The following is a 16,600-nucleotide window of genomic DNA, read 5'->3' as shown; positions in this document are numbered from 1 at the left end:
AAACCATTACCATATTTTACTTTTATTCTTTACAATACAAGAGGAACTTTTTGCTCTCCTCTAAGGTATAATCAGACAGATATGATGACTTTGAGGTCCATAAGAACAGGTACTGAGTTTGAACTCTGGCAAGAATCAATACCATAACATTTCAGAAGTTAATTGTAAAAAAATCACACACACGCACCACGCACGCACGCACGCACCAAAAGTTGTAGATGAACAGCTTGCATATAGAAATATGTTAATATAACTTTCAGTAATTAATTAGTGAAAGAAGTAATACATATCAAGGAGTCATGTTTTTGAAGATTGTGCTAGTTTTCTTCACTTTCATACTTACTAGTATGTTCTGAAAACACTAATTCTAAGCTTTTGACAAAAAAAAGCTTTCATCCATTATCATACTGAAGTCTGACATTAGTATTCTTAACACGATCTTGAATAAATGAAAAAACTGATAAAGCTTTTCACTTCCATTAGAGGACTGTTTGAAATTAGCATTTCTTTCAAGAGAAAAGGGTAGCTTATGATATGTTTTCAGATCTGATGGTAAAAAGTAAATGTCATAATAATAATGAATTATGAAAGACCAAATGCAAATATAGAATGCTTTAATAAGATCCAATTTAATAAAGTCTGTAAAAATAATGGACTTTTAATAACACAGGTCACAAAAGGCAAAACAGTGGAAATTCTGAGGACTAGCCACTAGCAGAGGCTTATTAATTCTTAATTATGTTCATGAAAGGCAACTTAAATCGTGTATTTTTTTATGCCTTAGGATAATATTTTAGGTAACAACTGATCTGAAAACTACCTGATGAGCATAAGCCTTTTTGTCCCATGCTTTAGAAGGTAAATCTATCTGAAAAGACAAACGGCATTAAAATGTCACAGGCTGAAAAGCATTTGATATCAACATCCAAAACAGAATCACATCACTTAATTTTCATATTATTAATAAAAAAACCATCTACGCTTCAGAACTCTAGAATGATAAATAAAAATCCTTGATTCCAAAGTGAGCATGATTCTGAGAACTATTAAAGTTTGAGGACAAAACTGAGTCACTTTTGTCCTCAACATTTTATTTAAATAAAGCCAATAACACAAAATTGAGTCAATTTTGTATTATTGGCTTTATTTAAATAAAATATGTCATCTCAATATGGAAGTTACTAACTTTTTAGTAAATAATCAGATGTGATTAACAAGTCGTTCAAAAGTTAAGTGTAATTATAAGATGATGTCCTAAATATGCTAGTTGGCCATTTTTGCTATGTGGAAACCACAGAGTGGGATGAAAGGTCTTCTGATTTTATTGAGAAATATTTAGCAAGTTCACTTTCAAGTTCACTTTCTAGGGTGAGTTGGATTTTGGAAGCTTTGTGGCATCCACAATGGATTTGTGTCATCCTTATTTTGATTTCTCAGGAAATTGTCTCAAGAAGTCAATTGGAATTGGAAGGTTGAACCAATTGCTAAGCTATATATGCCATGCTCAGTAGACTCAGTAGACTATTTAGATAAATTATATGATTTATACTTAAAAAAGAAACTTTTAAATTTTAGAGAAGTTTGAAAATACCTGTTTGATGTGACCAAATCCAATTTAGCAGACCAAATATTTGAAGAAGAGCCCTAGTGCTCTTTAAACATGAGCCAAGAAATGGTGAAATTTATTTCTATACCTATTTATGGTAAATTTACTGTAGAGTTTTTCAAAACTAAAAGAATACTTGTTGAATATTAAATTTATTCAACATCTATTTAATATGATTAATTTTATACTGTGCAAAGTCAATATGTCTCATTAAAATGTGAATAAAGGAATAACATTTTATGCTATTAATATTTAATCTTTAAATGTAGAACTGGAAGCTATGTTTTATTTATTCATGACATGACTATCTTAGCCAATTCTACATGCCATCCACTTAGTCCTGCCTTTCTTTGAAGACAATTGTTACTTTTGACTGGGTTCTTGGAACATTTGGAGCCTGTCACCAAAGTTACCCTTTATCAGATAACTTGCAAGCAGCCTCAACCAAATCTCATGGATTAGAATAACATAAGGTTGTTGGTCTACATAAGTGAAACAAAGGTTAGTTTATATATATATATTTATTCACAGTTACCATATGATGGCACTAGACATTTGGTGCTTATGTTAATGTTTCTATTCTGAGCATCAGTTTACAATTATTGTGTTTTCATACTATTATTATGTAACTGGAAAACAATGACAATATTCTCTATATGATACGGAAAGACAAATTGCAAACTTTAAACCTGAATGGAGAAGGGAAGGTTATGGACCCAGCTATTTTGGGTAATTATCGTCCAGTCTCCAACCTTCGCTTTGTTGCGAAGGTTGTAGAGAGTGCTGTGGGGCGACAGATACCCCAATACCTGGATGAAGCCGTCTATCTAGACCCGTTCCAGTCCAGTTTCCGACCCGGGTACAGCACGGAGACAGCTTCCACCAGGTTCGCCTGGTTCGGCAGTTGCGCCCCTTCCTTGATCGGGATGCCTTGTGCACGGTCACTCATGCGCTCGTTACCTCTCGCCTGGATTATTGTAATGCTCTCTACATGGGGCTCCCCTTGAAGTGCACTCGGAGGCTTCAGTTAGTCCAGAATGCAGCTGCTGGTGATAGAGGAGCTCGCGTAGCTCCCATATAACACCGCTCCTGCGCAGACTGCACTGGCTGCCTGTGGCCTTCGAGTGCGCTTTAAGGTGTTGGTTACGACCTTTAAAGCGCCCATGGCTTAGGCCTGGGTACTTACGGGACCGCCTGCTGTTACCACATGCCTCCCACCGACCCGTCGCTCTCACAGAGGGACTTCTCAGGGTGCCGTCCGCCAAGCAATGTCGATTGAGTGGCCCCCAGGGGAAGGTCCTTCTCTGTGGGGGCTCCCACACTCTGGAACGAACTTCCCCTGGGTTTACGCCAAATACCTGACCTTCGGACATTCCGTCGCGAACTGAAGATGCATCTTTTTATTTGCGCGGGGCTGTCTTGAATTTTATCTTTTATCAATTTTTAAACGGGGTTTTTAGTATGGAAATTTTTTAATGTTAGGCTAATTTAAATAAGTTTTTTAAATGGTATTTTAATCTGTATATTGTATTGTTTTATCTTGCCTGTACACCGCCCTGAGTCCTTCGGGAGAAGGGCGGTATAAAAATCAAATAAATAAATAAAAAATAAATAAAATGTACTAGTATGGATAATTATAATACATAATGATCTTTAGTTCATCCATCACAACTATCATGCCCCAACTTTGAAGGCCCCTATCTCCTTGTAAAACATATTCAAAACATACAGCAAACTATCATCTCAAAGCATACGAGGCAATGTCCTTATTCAACGGACATCGCCTTACTAACAATTCATGCATTATTGGAAGAGAGGTTATATGACCTTCCATCCTGCCCCTTTGTTCTTAATGTTTTGCTACTGGGAAACCATTCACAATATAATCTTCAATAATGCTACTCAGTAATTATGACTAGATGACAAACAGATATGACCAATTTATGAACCTGTTTTGAAACCCTATACTAATAAAGTCATTAGATGCTGCCCTTGCCATGATCCTTCTAAAAGCTTCTGAAATTACAAGAACACACAGCACTGCTTGTGGAAACAATTGCTGATTGCAGAATGCAAACCTTGAGTTTAACCATGCTGCAAATTGATCTTGACATTCTGTTAAGACCACTGCTAAAATCAAAAGCAAATGAGAAAAGGAGAAAATAAGCGGGTCGCATGTAATCAAGAAACAGACGGATTCCCTTCTTTGCTTCCTCCTCAAAATAAGACATACACAAACTTGCCTGTTATTGGTATATCTTTCTTATTTAAGATAAACATTAATTAGATTCCTGACTTTAGGTACTTACAATCTTTTTCTTTTGAAAGTAAAATGAGACAGGACTTTGAACATCTTGACAAAATAAAACTAATTCTTGGCAGCTTTCTCACAAAAAGTCCAAAACAAGGATGACTATATGAACAGCAGTTTTTCCTGTACAAGATGTTTTTATTGAATGTTTTCATTCTCTTGGAAACCTCAAGAAATGAAGTTGGAAGAGTGATGCTTAAAACAGCTGTTGTATGATTTGTGATGGTCAAAGCTCTGTTGTAAGACTGGGGAGATCTAGTTTTCATTTCCTATTTGACAATAGAGCTCACTGGTGAGCCCAACTTACCCCAGAAATTACTATTATGAGGAAAAAGTGAAGGATAATTCCATTTATATTACCTTCAACTTTCGCATAGAAAAAAATAAAATGTAAGCCTAATAAACAATAAAAATCTTGCCCAGTTGTTATACTGAGTATATAAACATCAGAAACAGTTAAACATGACAATAAATGTCTCCCTCTGCCTGTGACTTCTTAAAATAGCTGTACCTTTTAGTTTCAGTTTATTAAAATATACAGTTGTAGCTCTAATACAAACACACAAAATTTAAAAAAAAAAGTTAGGTATTTTTTATTAAATACCTATTCATGCCTAAGCATGCACACCAGGAGAGCAATCAAGTCCAGAAACTACTAATTGTCATTGGGATATTTTAAAATGTGGCTATAATTCTAGAGATTTCCCCATTCTGGTCATTTAGTAGTTATACATGATTGTTACTTGAAAATGATCTAGTAGTTTGTAATAAGTAGGGAGATGATAGCTAGGGCAATTCTGAAGTATGTATGGTACTATTTCAATCTACATGAATGCTGTTGATAAGGAACAGAATTGAATCTGCCCAAAATTACTACTCACAGTACAATATCCAAATATACCAATGTGAAGGCCATCCTATGAGATGGAAATAATAGATTATACCAATATTTAGGAATAGTAAAGGGAGAGTGGGCGAGTTCATTATAGTAGAGATGTGAAGTATTGATATTATTTCTCTGCAAATTGAGAACTATATTTTTTGATTATGCTCTCTCCATGTACGCTTTGGCATGTATTCATGTATGTACAGTATTTCTCTCTCCTTATATATTAATATTAAGGACCACAAGTGATGATTGAAAGAAATTTAGAAATCAGTACATCATAGAATGATGCCATTCCACCAGACCATTTCTTAATATTGAAGATACTGAGGTCTCAAGATAGTCTGAAAATTATCTATGTAATTTTAACAATAATTTCAAATATCCCAAAGCATGAATTCCCATTTCAATGTTTTATACTTTTAAAAATGAGGAAATCTATTTTGAATTCATTAATGACACTGAAAATAATTCTTAGGGGTCTGTCACTACAAAGAAGGCTGCTGCTGATAAGAAATAGATTATGTCGTACAACTGTAAGATGAAATTCCTACAATGATTTATCAAGAAAAGTACCATATGTTAATTTTGCAGCAATACATATTAAGCAAAAGAATACATTACACTGATGATAATTTGCCAGGCTAAATCTGTTAGCATTCAAAATACAAATAACTATTTCATTTATGTTGCTCATTTGTTACATTGTATGTATACCTTTGTGCCAGATTAAGATGGCACACAGGTGAAGGGAAATAGTGACAGCTGTTCCTAAATCACTTAACCTTTTTAAAAAAAATAGTGCTGCAACATTGTGTATTAGTAACTAAAAGTATTAACATTAATAGGGGTGTGTAATGGCTCAGTGGCTGTCAGCTGGAAAGTCAGACCAGGTTTGAGACCTGAGCACTGTGTGATGGAATGAGCTCCCATCCTTGCGCCACCTCCGGCCCACCTAGCAGTTCAATAGCATGCAAATGCAAGTAGAAAATTAGGTACCACTTAGGTAACAGCGTTTCATATGCCTTGGCATAGTCATGCTGGCCCTGTGACCACGGAAAGTGTCTTCGGACAACGCTAGCTTCCTCAGTTAAGAAATGGAGATGAATACTGCCCTCTAGAGTTGGATATGACTGGAAGGGGGAAACTTTTACCTTTATTAATATTAATAAAGCTAAAAATACTTATTTATAGTATTAATAACAATATCCAAGGGCCCCTTAAATGACTTACAACTACTATTTAGCATTAAATATATCCCATTTTCATCTAATTATTAAAATGATTAAAGTGATTCTAAAAACTAATTAAAAACTATCCAAAAGCAATACCCAAAATGCAACCAGTTTGAAAAGACCTGGAGGAACAGGAAGGTTTTGATTAATGTTTTATCCAATTATTGAAGAACTTCAGTGAAGAATCCAAATCAATATAAAACACTTTTAAGAACACTAGTTAACTATTATAGTCAACAACAGAATTAATGAACAGTAAAAAATACAATAACCAATATACGTGTTTGAATCTGAACTTGCTTCTGAAATGAAAGCAGCTCAGCAGCTAGCTCAGCCTCCAGAAGACATTCCAGTCAATGGATGGAAAGGCTCTCTCTTGAGACCTCATGTAATTTATAGCCCTCAACTACACGATCTTCAGAAGATCTTAATACCTGGGCAGATATATGAGCATCTAGCTGACTGATCCAGATTACATTCAAAGTATGTAGCATTTAGTTCAATAGCATAGAGAAAATTAATGGTACTAAGCAGATATTAATGACTAAGCAGATATTTTATGTTAAAAATGAGTAAATGTGGACTAGGCTACTTCTGGTTCAAGAATTATTGAAAACTTCAAGGCCAGAAAGTCTGGCAAAAGACTCTGAGCTAATATGGCCACTTTAGCTTTGAATGGCAACAATGAATCTAAGAGAACTTCTATTTCTGATCTTTCAGACAGAGTCAGCTTCATCCAAAAGAGGTTGATTACTGGAACTATCAGATATAGTAGCTTCAAACTTAAGATAAGTAGATTGGAAGAAGTTTGTAGGAAGGAAGTTTTTCGCATTTCTTCTTTCCAAACTATTGAACATAAAAAAGTCAGGCCTGCTATCTTAGTTGAAAGTTTGTGGATTTAAATGTACAAGTTTAAATATCATACATATACTGATATATCTTTCATGACTTTTGTGATAAAATATTTTATCCATAGCCAGCCATTCTTCTCTAAGCAATATGAAAGCTCTGTAACAGAACAACAATCTCATTATTATGTATAAATAAATACATAAATATTTATTGTGTACAACAATTGTTTATTCTCTTACACGACAGTAAAACCAAAATATGTAGCTTTAAGCATCTTACTGTACTTTTCAATCAGGGTTCTAGACCTGCTGAAAATAGCTGTGCAGTCTAAGCAGGCTCTTTATTTAGCATTTCTAAAAGTGTCATAAGGAGTTAATAAGACCCAGCTGTACAAACTCTTTCTGCTAAGCAGCTTCTGTTGCTTTGGTCACCACAGGTATCGCAGTAACCTGTAAACTCTTATAACTAGTGTATCAAAGTTGTGCTACTTAATAGATCTTAAGTAAAACACAACAAAGCTTTGACATGCTGCTTATTGTCAGTCATAAAAAAAACCTCCCTCAGACATAGTTTTTTAGAAGAGAGTATAGCACAATTTTTTGCGATTGTAAAATAAAAGAAACCAGAGAATTAAAAAGAGACTAGAACAATATAACAGCAGGTCATCAACTGAACTTAGCCACTGCAGATGGTTTACAAATAGGGTTTCCATCCACAGCAAGTTGTAGGATGAAAGGAAAGGAGACTCCCCATTTCTTGTAAATGGCAATAGTATAAGATTAATCCAATCTCTTGTCCACATATTTTGTTCCATTGAAAAAAAAAACTATAGTTGCTCCATTTATAACTACCTTTGAGATTACATTTACTTTAATGGTAATAAAAACAAATGAATGCCAGTTATTCTCAACCAAAATTAAAATGTGTAAGTTTGTGAACTATTATGCAGAAACACTACATATTTTAATCTTAATTTGGAAAGTTTGTTATGTAGAGAAAGCTGAAATGAAAATAAAGACTCTAATGGAAGAGTGAAAATATCTTTTAAGCCACACAGTATATATTAAATTACAGTTACCATTGACAATATGAAATGATCCTTTTACGTGACTAAAAACTAAAAGTTCACTAATCATAAAAAATATTATATCTATATAAAATCACAGTTCAGGCAACATTATTAAATGACATTATGATGAATTATGCAATATGCATATTTCATGTATTATGATGGATTTTTTGGAAAAAGGAATTGCCAGGGGAGATTTTATATACAATAAAAGGTCTTTGTATGATCTCATGAGAATATTAAAGCATTTATCATATAAATCCTTATTATTTTGTTGAAAGTCAAATGGATCAAGTTAAATCAAGTTTTAGGCCCAAAAAATCTTTGTGAAACTAAATTTTACTTGCTATATTGATTAAGCTATTTGTGTACTATAAGCTATTACTAGCTAGTCACTGGTGCATTAATGTTTGTATATCTAATGTTTTGTTGTAGTACACTTGCATATCTATGTTAGCTCGTTAGGATGACTGAAGAGGCAATGACTTCCATGTATTTGACAGATGCCCCTCTCGACAAAATTTTGCAAGTCCTTTCTTCACTAAGTCCCCATATTACAATGTTATGGATCACTACACTCTCTTCCACAGGAAGCCATTTCTCTCTTCCAAACCATCTGTGAACTAATTTTCTGAATATAGATGCTGATTATACTTCTTAAAAGTTCTATGGCACCAAGAGAGATTGCATCCAGGATACTCCCATTTCTTTCACAAATCCCTTCATTTCTCCCGTTTTCCCATCTGCTAGTTCCTGCTGAGAGATGGAAAAGATTGGTCTGGAAGAATGATGGAAGAACAGAAGGGGAAAGAAGTTGACAAGGGATGCTGTATTCTGAGAGTTCACTGCTTCAAAATAATTCATTGTACAATTAGGATAAGTATAAATACCACCTCAAAAGTAGACCATTAACAACATTGTTTTAAATTGATTAACAAAATGAATGTATGCATGCATAAATGTAATAACTGGAATTACTTCAAACTTGAACAATCATATGAATTATTTTTAAATGAAAGTATGAGCCTGATTCAGGGGTGGATTCTACTTACCTTTACTACTGGTTCACAACGGGAACGCGTGCGCATGCACAGATCATCAATTATGACATCCGGGTGGGTGGGCGGAGCCTCCCACTGCTTTTACTACCAGTTCTAAAGAACCGGACAGAACCGGGAACAACCCACCACTGGCCTGATTGTATTATAAAAAATATTTTGCTTGAATGTATTAAAAGACTTTATAATATAGTTGAAATCTCATGAAATTATTCCTCTTTTCCCCTCAGTAAATTTTTTCTCCTTCCTTGTCCTTATGCACATTCAAATCTGTTCTATAAGGTTAGATGACATTCTGGAAAACTGTGAAGGAGATAGTGGGATTGTGCTGAGGTAAGCAATATTCTTGTCCTGAAAGTAGCGTTCTGCTTTTGTAGTACGTAGTTTCATCTTAAGCAAAGATACTAAATTTCTCAGGATTTAAAAATAATCCATTTCAACTTCAAAACAACTCACCTTGCTCGATTTGCTTCTTTTGTCATATCCCATGCCCATGTTATAAAGTTCTGACTCAGGTAGGAAACAATAGATTCAGCACAAAGCATTTGAGAGCAGAATACATTAGTCAGCACACTTTCATCCTGGTGGAGGTAGACAGCAAGAAGCTTCCTCTGTAAAACAGAAAAATAGTATTTGAATAAAGATGGAAATCAATAATAATTTTCACAACATAAATGTAATTCATGTCTTACATCTAATCAAATATTTATTTGAGTTTCAGAAGAACATACTTCATTGCATTTCAGTCTTCATATATAGACTATCCTTACACAATGTAAGTTCCCTTCAGAAGATTTATAACCAAGAGTTTATGGATAGTTAGCATATGTTTAGCTTATGATTGTTAGATGTTTGTTATACCCTGTATTTTGCTCTGGGAAGTTGGGGCGGGGGAGGGAAGGGGGGAGTTTGGGGAAGGGGGAAGGAGGGGAGATATTTGTTAAAATTTTGTAAAACTTTTTCAATTAAAAAAAAAAGATTTTTAACCATTGCCTGCTGCTTAGAGATTCTGGCAGTTGAAAACTAAGAAAGGAGGTTGGGGAAAGTTGGTATAAACTAGGGTTTTTCAATCTAAGACCTTAAACTCATGCCGATTGAAGAATTCTAGGTATTGGTCTACATGTCTTAAAACTGATGAGATTGAAAAATATTGATATAGGCAAAGGTACCACAAAACAATTATTCCTGGTGGAATTACTGAGGAAGTAGATTAAATGTAGAACATTTGTAGAACTTTAGATTATTTTTACATTAACACATTTTTGTTTGCACTACAAAATGAAAACATATGATTATATGTCCTTGTGATTGTTAATATATTGACTGCTAACATTTACTGCAAGTATTGTCTGACTGATAACAAGGCATAATTTTTACCAGCCTTTAATTAAAGAGAAAAATTCAACAAAGGAATGCTATAGTGAGTGGCAGCTTTGTATTTCATATAGTATACAATACTACTTAATTCTAATAGTGTGTGCCTTAATACACATATAATGTAACCTTTTCAGCAAATCTTTCTCATATTTACCAACCACATGCATTTTTGTCATAGCTCTATGGAAACAGCAGTCCTGTTAATCCTATTCTCATATTTGTTTCCTGGTTGATTAAATTTAAGTCTTTTTATCTCATAACTTTCTATGGCTGTATAGTTATAATTAATTTACACAATATATTACTAGTAAATAGAATAATTTACATAATATCCTAGAGAGGATAATTAACTATCAAATTTGCTCTGAACCACACTAAATAAATTACACTAAAATAAAATATCTAACACAAAAAGAAGAAAAAAAGCACACATCTTCAAACAATTCTAACACAAAATAATGTCAGAAAATAAACTCAAGGAAAATGTTGGAAGGAATATGTTTTCTTTTTTCTTTTCCAGGAGGCTAGAACTGGAGAAGCAAAGACCTATATATGTATCATTAAATAAATAAAAAAAATTAAACGCTATTTAATTTCCAGAATATCAGTTGCTGAAGAAAATTAACAAAAATCAATATACTGGCACACATAAAGTATTAGCCTGCCTTGAGTCATTCTAATTTTCAAAGCTACAATTGAAATACTGTCAGAGAAGATAATGTACCTTATAATGAGGGAGTTGCCATAAGAAGCCTAGTTTATTTTAATAATGCTCAAAGTTCCGTGAAAAAGAGGACAATTTTTTTTTGCCATGACAAGTACAAAAACAACATATTCTGGCAGAGGAAGAATTTGTTATTCACAGTAATATAATTATTGCGAATAATACTTTTGTATATGAAAATATCCTGATTTGTTAACGTGTCTCTTTATCATGGATATATAATTAATCTTCCATAATATTTTTTGCAATAACAATGTCCAAAGGAAACTACTTTGGAATTTGAATTTGAAAACTAGCTTGTAATAATGAGAAAAAGTATGTAATGGGTTATTGGAAAAAATGGCACTAGGCATGTCCAACTTCAAAATAGTTCTATAAATCATAGCCAAACTATGGCTATCTTTATCTGAAAATGCAGTTACAAATAAATTAATGGAAAGTTAATTTGTAATGAATGGTTTATTTTAAACCATTGTTTTAAAAAAAGAGTTTGGGAAAATTCTAAGTTCTATTTTAAAAAGTATGGAATCATTTGAACAGTAGACTTTGGAAAAGGGATTAAATGTTACATTAATGTTTGTCTCCTTTAATTTAAAAAGTTATTCCAAACTAAGTATACATACTGCAGAAAAGGCCACCAATAAGCCTAACATGCACAGTTCCATATAAGTGCAGCCAACAATGTTGACTGAAACTAAACTTGAAAATCCAGGGCACTAATGCACAATATCAGGCAATAAAACAGCATTTCTGTGGTGATATTTAATTTAAAAAAGAAGAAAGAGGCAGGAGAAGATCAGGCACTGTCTGTTTTGGAGGATCAGCCATTCTGCATTTCAAAGCATGGATCCCTGCAATATCCAGGTTACTGTGCTAGAATCTCCACTATTATATAGCAGTTGTAAGAGAGGGAGGGCAAAGATGTGTTTACTCAGTGATTAGGGCCTTAGAATAAGCCGCTAGCTCCTAGAGAGACAGCTCACCATTTATTCATTTGGGCCAATTCACAAAGCCTAGAAAGATTAAACATCCATGCTGAGAAGACAAGCGAATGCAGACGGTGAAAAAGAAATAAAAATTCTTTAAAAACTCTTAGATGACTTCATTATTTTTCCACAAGGAAACTTTAGGAAAGTGTTTAGTTAGAGAAAAACCCACATTGACCTCTCCCTAAACCCTTAATCTTTCCTTTGTGGTGGGACTGCTTTGTGGTAAGCGGATGGCTTTGCTCTCCTCTTTTCACTGAAAGCAGAGACAGAAAAAAAAAAAACTCTTGAGAAACTCCTTTCGTCCCAAAGAAACAACCCCATGAAACTGTTAAATATAAGAGTCCATGTGAATTAACCTTCCAAAATAAGTACAGTTTAAAGCTATAAGTTGAGACCAAATAGTAGAAAACAAGGCAGGTGTACCCTTATAGCATTTGCAAACAGGGAAATGTATAAAAACATTTAAAAGCTACATATGCAGAATTACCAGATTCACATAGTTTGATTTTGTCATTGATAATTGTAGTTGGTTGCATTTGTTCTTGCTACATATGTCAGAAAAATGTAACAGGCTGTCCTATAAAAGTAGATTTCATATTGATTCTATTTAAAAATGATACAGAAATCCACCAAAATATTCTGCAAGATAATTACTATTCCCTAAGACTAGTAACAAATAAAACTACAAACCTGGATTTTCAATAGCAAAATTCCTATGTAAAACCTCTATATGTAACATAATAATTCAAATCGTTATACTTCCTAACAGAATCTATAGTTGTTATCTGCCTGGATCTATTGCTCTTCCAATTGATTGAACAAAAACATCCAGATAAAGTTGACATCTAAATAGCTGTCTCTAATGCATTATACAAAGGAATTGCATGGTCTTCACAAAACCAAACAACTGTTTTGGAGAAGCAATGAAATAATAAAAACTAGAAAAGGGCCATAAGTCAGAATGACAAGGGATTCTGGACAGGCTGCCTCTTGTTACTGAAGCCTTTCAGTGAAAATCTCTTAAAGTATTAGGATAATAGGAGCTTTGCTCCTTCAGATCTTCTTCTGTGAGGGGAAGTGAGGTAACAAGATTACTTAAAAGGATATTTTCTATTAAAAGTGTTACTTGGAACAATTGTAACTATTTGGAGAACCTTACCACATGTCTATTTTTTTAAAAAAACTAATGGGCTTGGGATGGGGGAAATTAAAATGTGCCTGTTTTTTGGGTGTGTGTGTATGTGTTGGGAGTAGGCATTTAGCAAATTTCATTTGAGAGTGCATTCGAAAGAATAATTGGAAACATCAGAAATTAGAATCAAAATTTTGTCAACATTTTTATAAAATCTCCAGTATATGTTTTTTTTAAAGCAGATTTTCTCTGAAATAAAATAGTGTGTGCTGTAATTAAGAATAGTGCATTTTTATCTTATAAAATGCAGCTATATTGTTTCTACCAGCTTTAAAAACAGCAGAAAAGTACAATAATATAACATATGATTATAAAATATTATTTGTTCAGCATAAATTTCAGCAAACTGATAATGTTTGAATAAAATTATAGAATTATATTTTATATATAGCTTGAACATTCACTTTCAGTATGTTTGGGGCAAATTAATTTTAAACTATGGGTATACAGGCACGTACATTTTATTTAACTACGTAGATTATAGGGTAATTATACATGCCTACTAAATATCCTGTATTCACAAATTTGACCCTACGTATCAGAAGCTCCATTTATAGTCCGGCTTCTACAAATGTATTGGAACTTTCCTTCATTCTCCACATCCTTCATTATATCCCCAAATCTGTTTTGGAGGTTTGCAGTAGGAAAGAATGAATCCATTCTACCAACAAATACATTTGTTAGCAGAATGATTCTACTATACAGAACCCTATGTTGTTTTGGTATGTCATACCGTGTTTTCCTGAAAGTAAGACATTCCCTGATAATAAGCCCTCCCCCTAAAATAAATCCTCCTCTGAAAATAAGCCCACCCCGAAAATATTTAAATGCATATACAGCCGGTCCCTGCCATTTCCTCTGGTTAGGGTTAGGGAGACAGAGCTGGAAATCAGGTAAGACAGCAAGAGGAGCCCCATCTTGCTCCACGTGCCCCAAAATAATAAGACCTCCCTGAAAATAAGGCCAAGCGCTTATTTTGGGGCTCAAAAAATATAAGACAGGGTCTTATTTTGGGGAAAACATGGTATTCCTTCCTCTTAAGAAAATGGTTCAAGACTGAGATGATATTTCATATACCCTAAATTATACTAAAGAGCAAGTTTGGTGTGGTGGTTAAGGCACCAGACTAGAAACCCAGAGACCATGCATTCTAATTCCACCTTAGACACAAAGCCAACTTGTTGACCTTGGAACAGTCAACCTCTCTCAACCCTAAGAAGAAGACAATGGCAAACCACTTCTGAAATGTTGCCAAGATAACTTCAGGGATTTATTAAGGCAAGAGTCAAATAGTGACATGAAGACACCAAAACAACAATGAACAATAAAACTTGTAGTCAAGGTTTATTTAGGAACAAATGAGATTTAGAAACTTGTATGAATGAACAGACCATAAGAAAGGCTGAGCGCCAAAGAATTGAGGCCTTTGAACTCTGGTGCTGGAGAAGACTCCTGCGAGTCCCTTGGACTGCAAGGCGAACAAACAAGTCAGTTCTAGAGGAGATCAACCCTGACTGCTCTTTAGAAGGCCAGATCCTGAAGATGAAACTCAAATACTTTGGCCACCTAATGAGAAAGAAGGACTCACTGGAGAAGAGCCTAATGCTGGGAAAGATTGAGGGCAAAAGAAGAAGGGGACGACAGAGAACGAGGTGGCTGGATGGAGTCACTGAACCAGTAGGTATGAGTTTAAATGGACTCCAGAAGATGGTAGAGGACAGGAAGGCCTGGAGGAATGTTGTCCATGGGGTCGCGATGGGTCGGACACAACTTCACAACTAACAACAACAAATGAATGAACAACATTTTCCACATGCATATAAAAGAAACAACTAGCACTTAGCAGTTGAAGTTGGAGTTATAATCCACTAACCATTGGTCTCAATTGAATGGGGGGAAAACAACCTTATAGCCTGAATAATTTTTTCCACTTCAGTGAAGCCACCAATTTTTAGCAATTCTAGAAATCATATATGAATTTTTATAACATGCATGTTTGTGTGTGTACATTCATTCTATCTACTATGAAAATGTTTACATACATATGAAGGTTACAAAGGCCACTTAATTGTTCTTTCTAGTTTAATGCAACACAGCCTGAAATACAGGCTGAAGAACTCACAAACTGAACAGATACAAGGTACTTCTTTTTTCTTGTCATATTCTTTCTCTCAAATTGTCAAGGAAACGCTGTACTACGGTTTCCATGTGGTACTAGGAATTCCAAAATAACCTATAAAATTAGTTACCAAACAAAAACCTTGCCCACACATATGGCCAATAGTACCCAAAATTGTATCTGTCATTAAATTATTGATTTGTTTCAAGTCATGAGGAATGAAAAATAATAATTGATATATTCATAATAGAGCACAGATTACATGCTCGCATTTCATTTAGATCTTTTCAAACAATTAAGTATTCTATAATAGAATAAAGTATAAATAGAATAGAATAAAATATGCAGGACTAGACAATGTTTTTACACAAATGTGTATTACATATTTACCAATTAATCTCTCTCTAAATATTATGGTGATAATTGGCATAAATAGTGTGCATGCTAAAAAGAATGTATTTTTACAATCCTTGCAGGAGAGAATCTATTTGAATCTGGCCCAAATACAGTGGAAATAAGTTCCTAACATTTATGCTGAGCCTAAACAAATAAAGTTTCCATTTAAATAAACCAACAAGCAAGTTTATTTGATGCAGCCACTGGATCTGCAAACAGAATGAATTAAGACTAATTATATAAAAGAAGACAAATATATAGTAGTGTGTATAATTTTTTCTCCCAGGCTTTTGAATGTTCTCCCTCATGATAGGGAGATGCATGAATAATTTGTTTTTGTCCATGGAGAGGCTTCAGAGACCACAGGAAGAATAAAGCAGCCATATGATCAGATTTTTAGACAGGTTAATAGCAAACTCTCACCGGCCCAAGAAACTTTAATTTAGCCTGGTTTGGGGACAAAATTAGACCTGGCTTCCCCAACAAATGTCCTATAGACTGAAAGAGGGCGACGGCAACTATGCTGATTGTGTTTAATCTCTCAGCAGCTTTAGACAGAACTAATCAAAATTTGCTCCTCCATTTCTGTATGAGTTTGAAACTTGGGGCAATACAATATTGTAATTCCATTCCTAATGAAGGAATGTTTCACAGACTGGGAAACTGTATTTCTGCATACTATTGTGTGATTTCTCAAAATCTATTTTTTCTTCAGTACTATTTGAGATATATATGATACTACTAGTGGAGAGGCTCATCAAGACTCTTGAGGCAAAATATCAATAT

General features: G+C 34.1%; 1 protein-coding gene across 1 annotated transcript in view; it reads right to left on the bottom strand.

Moving 5' to 3' along the window:
• FAF1 (Fas associated factor 1) overlaps window positions 1–16,600 on the bottom strand; it is a 214,097-nt gene that overhangs the window by 56,977 nt on the left and 140,520 nt on the right. The window contains exon 13 of the mRNA XM_058175963.1: window positions 9,474–9,628. Coding sequence (XP_058031946.1) covers window positions 9,474–9,628 — 155 coding nt within the window. The remainder of the gene's footprint in view (window positions 1–9,473; window positions 9,629–16,600) is intronic.

The sequence above is a fragment of the Ahaetulla prasina genome, chromosome 3 (assembly GCF_028640845.1).
Source record: "Ahaetulla prasina isolate Xishuangbanna chromosome 3, ASM2864084v1, whole genome shotgun sequence".
In the NCBI taxonomy this organism is placed as follows: domain Eukaryota; kingdom Metazoa; phylum Chordata; class Lepidosauria; order Squamata; family Colubridae; genus Ahaetulla; species Ahaetulla prasina.
This window is presented reverse-complemented; position numbering and strand designations above follow the sequence as displayed.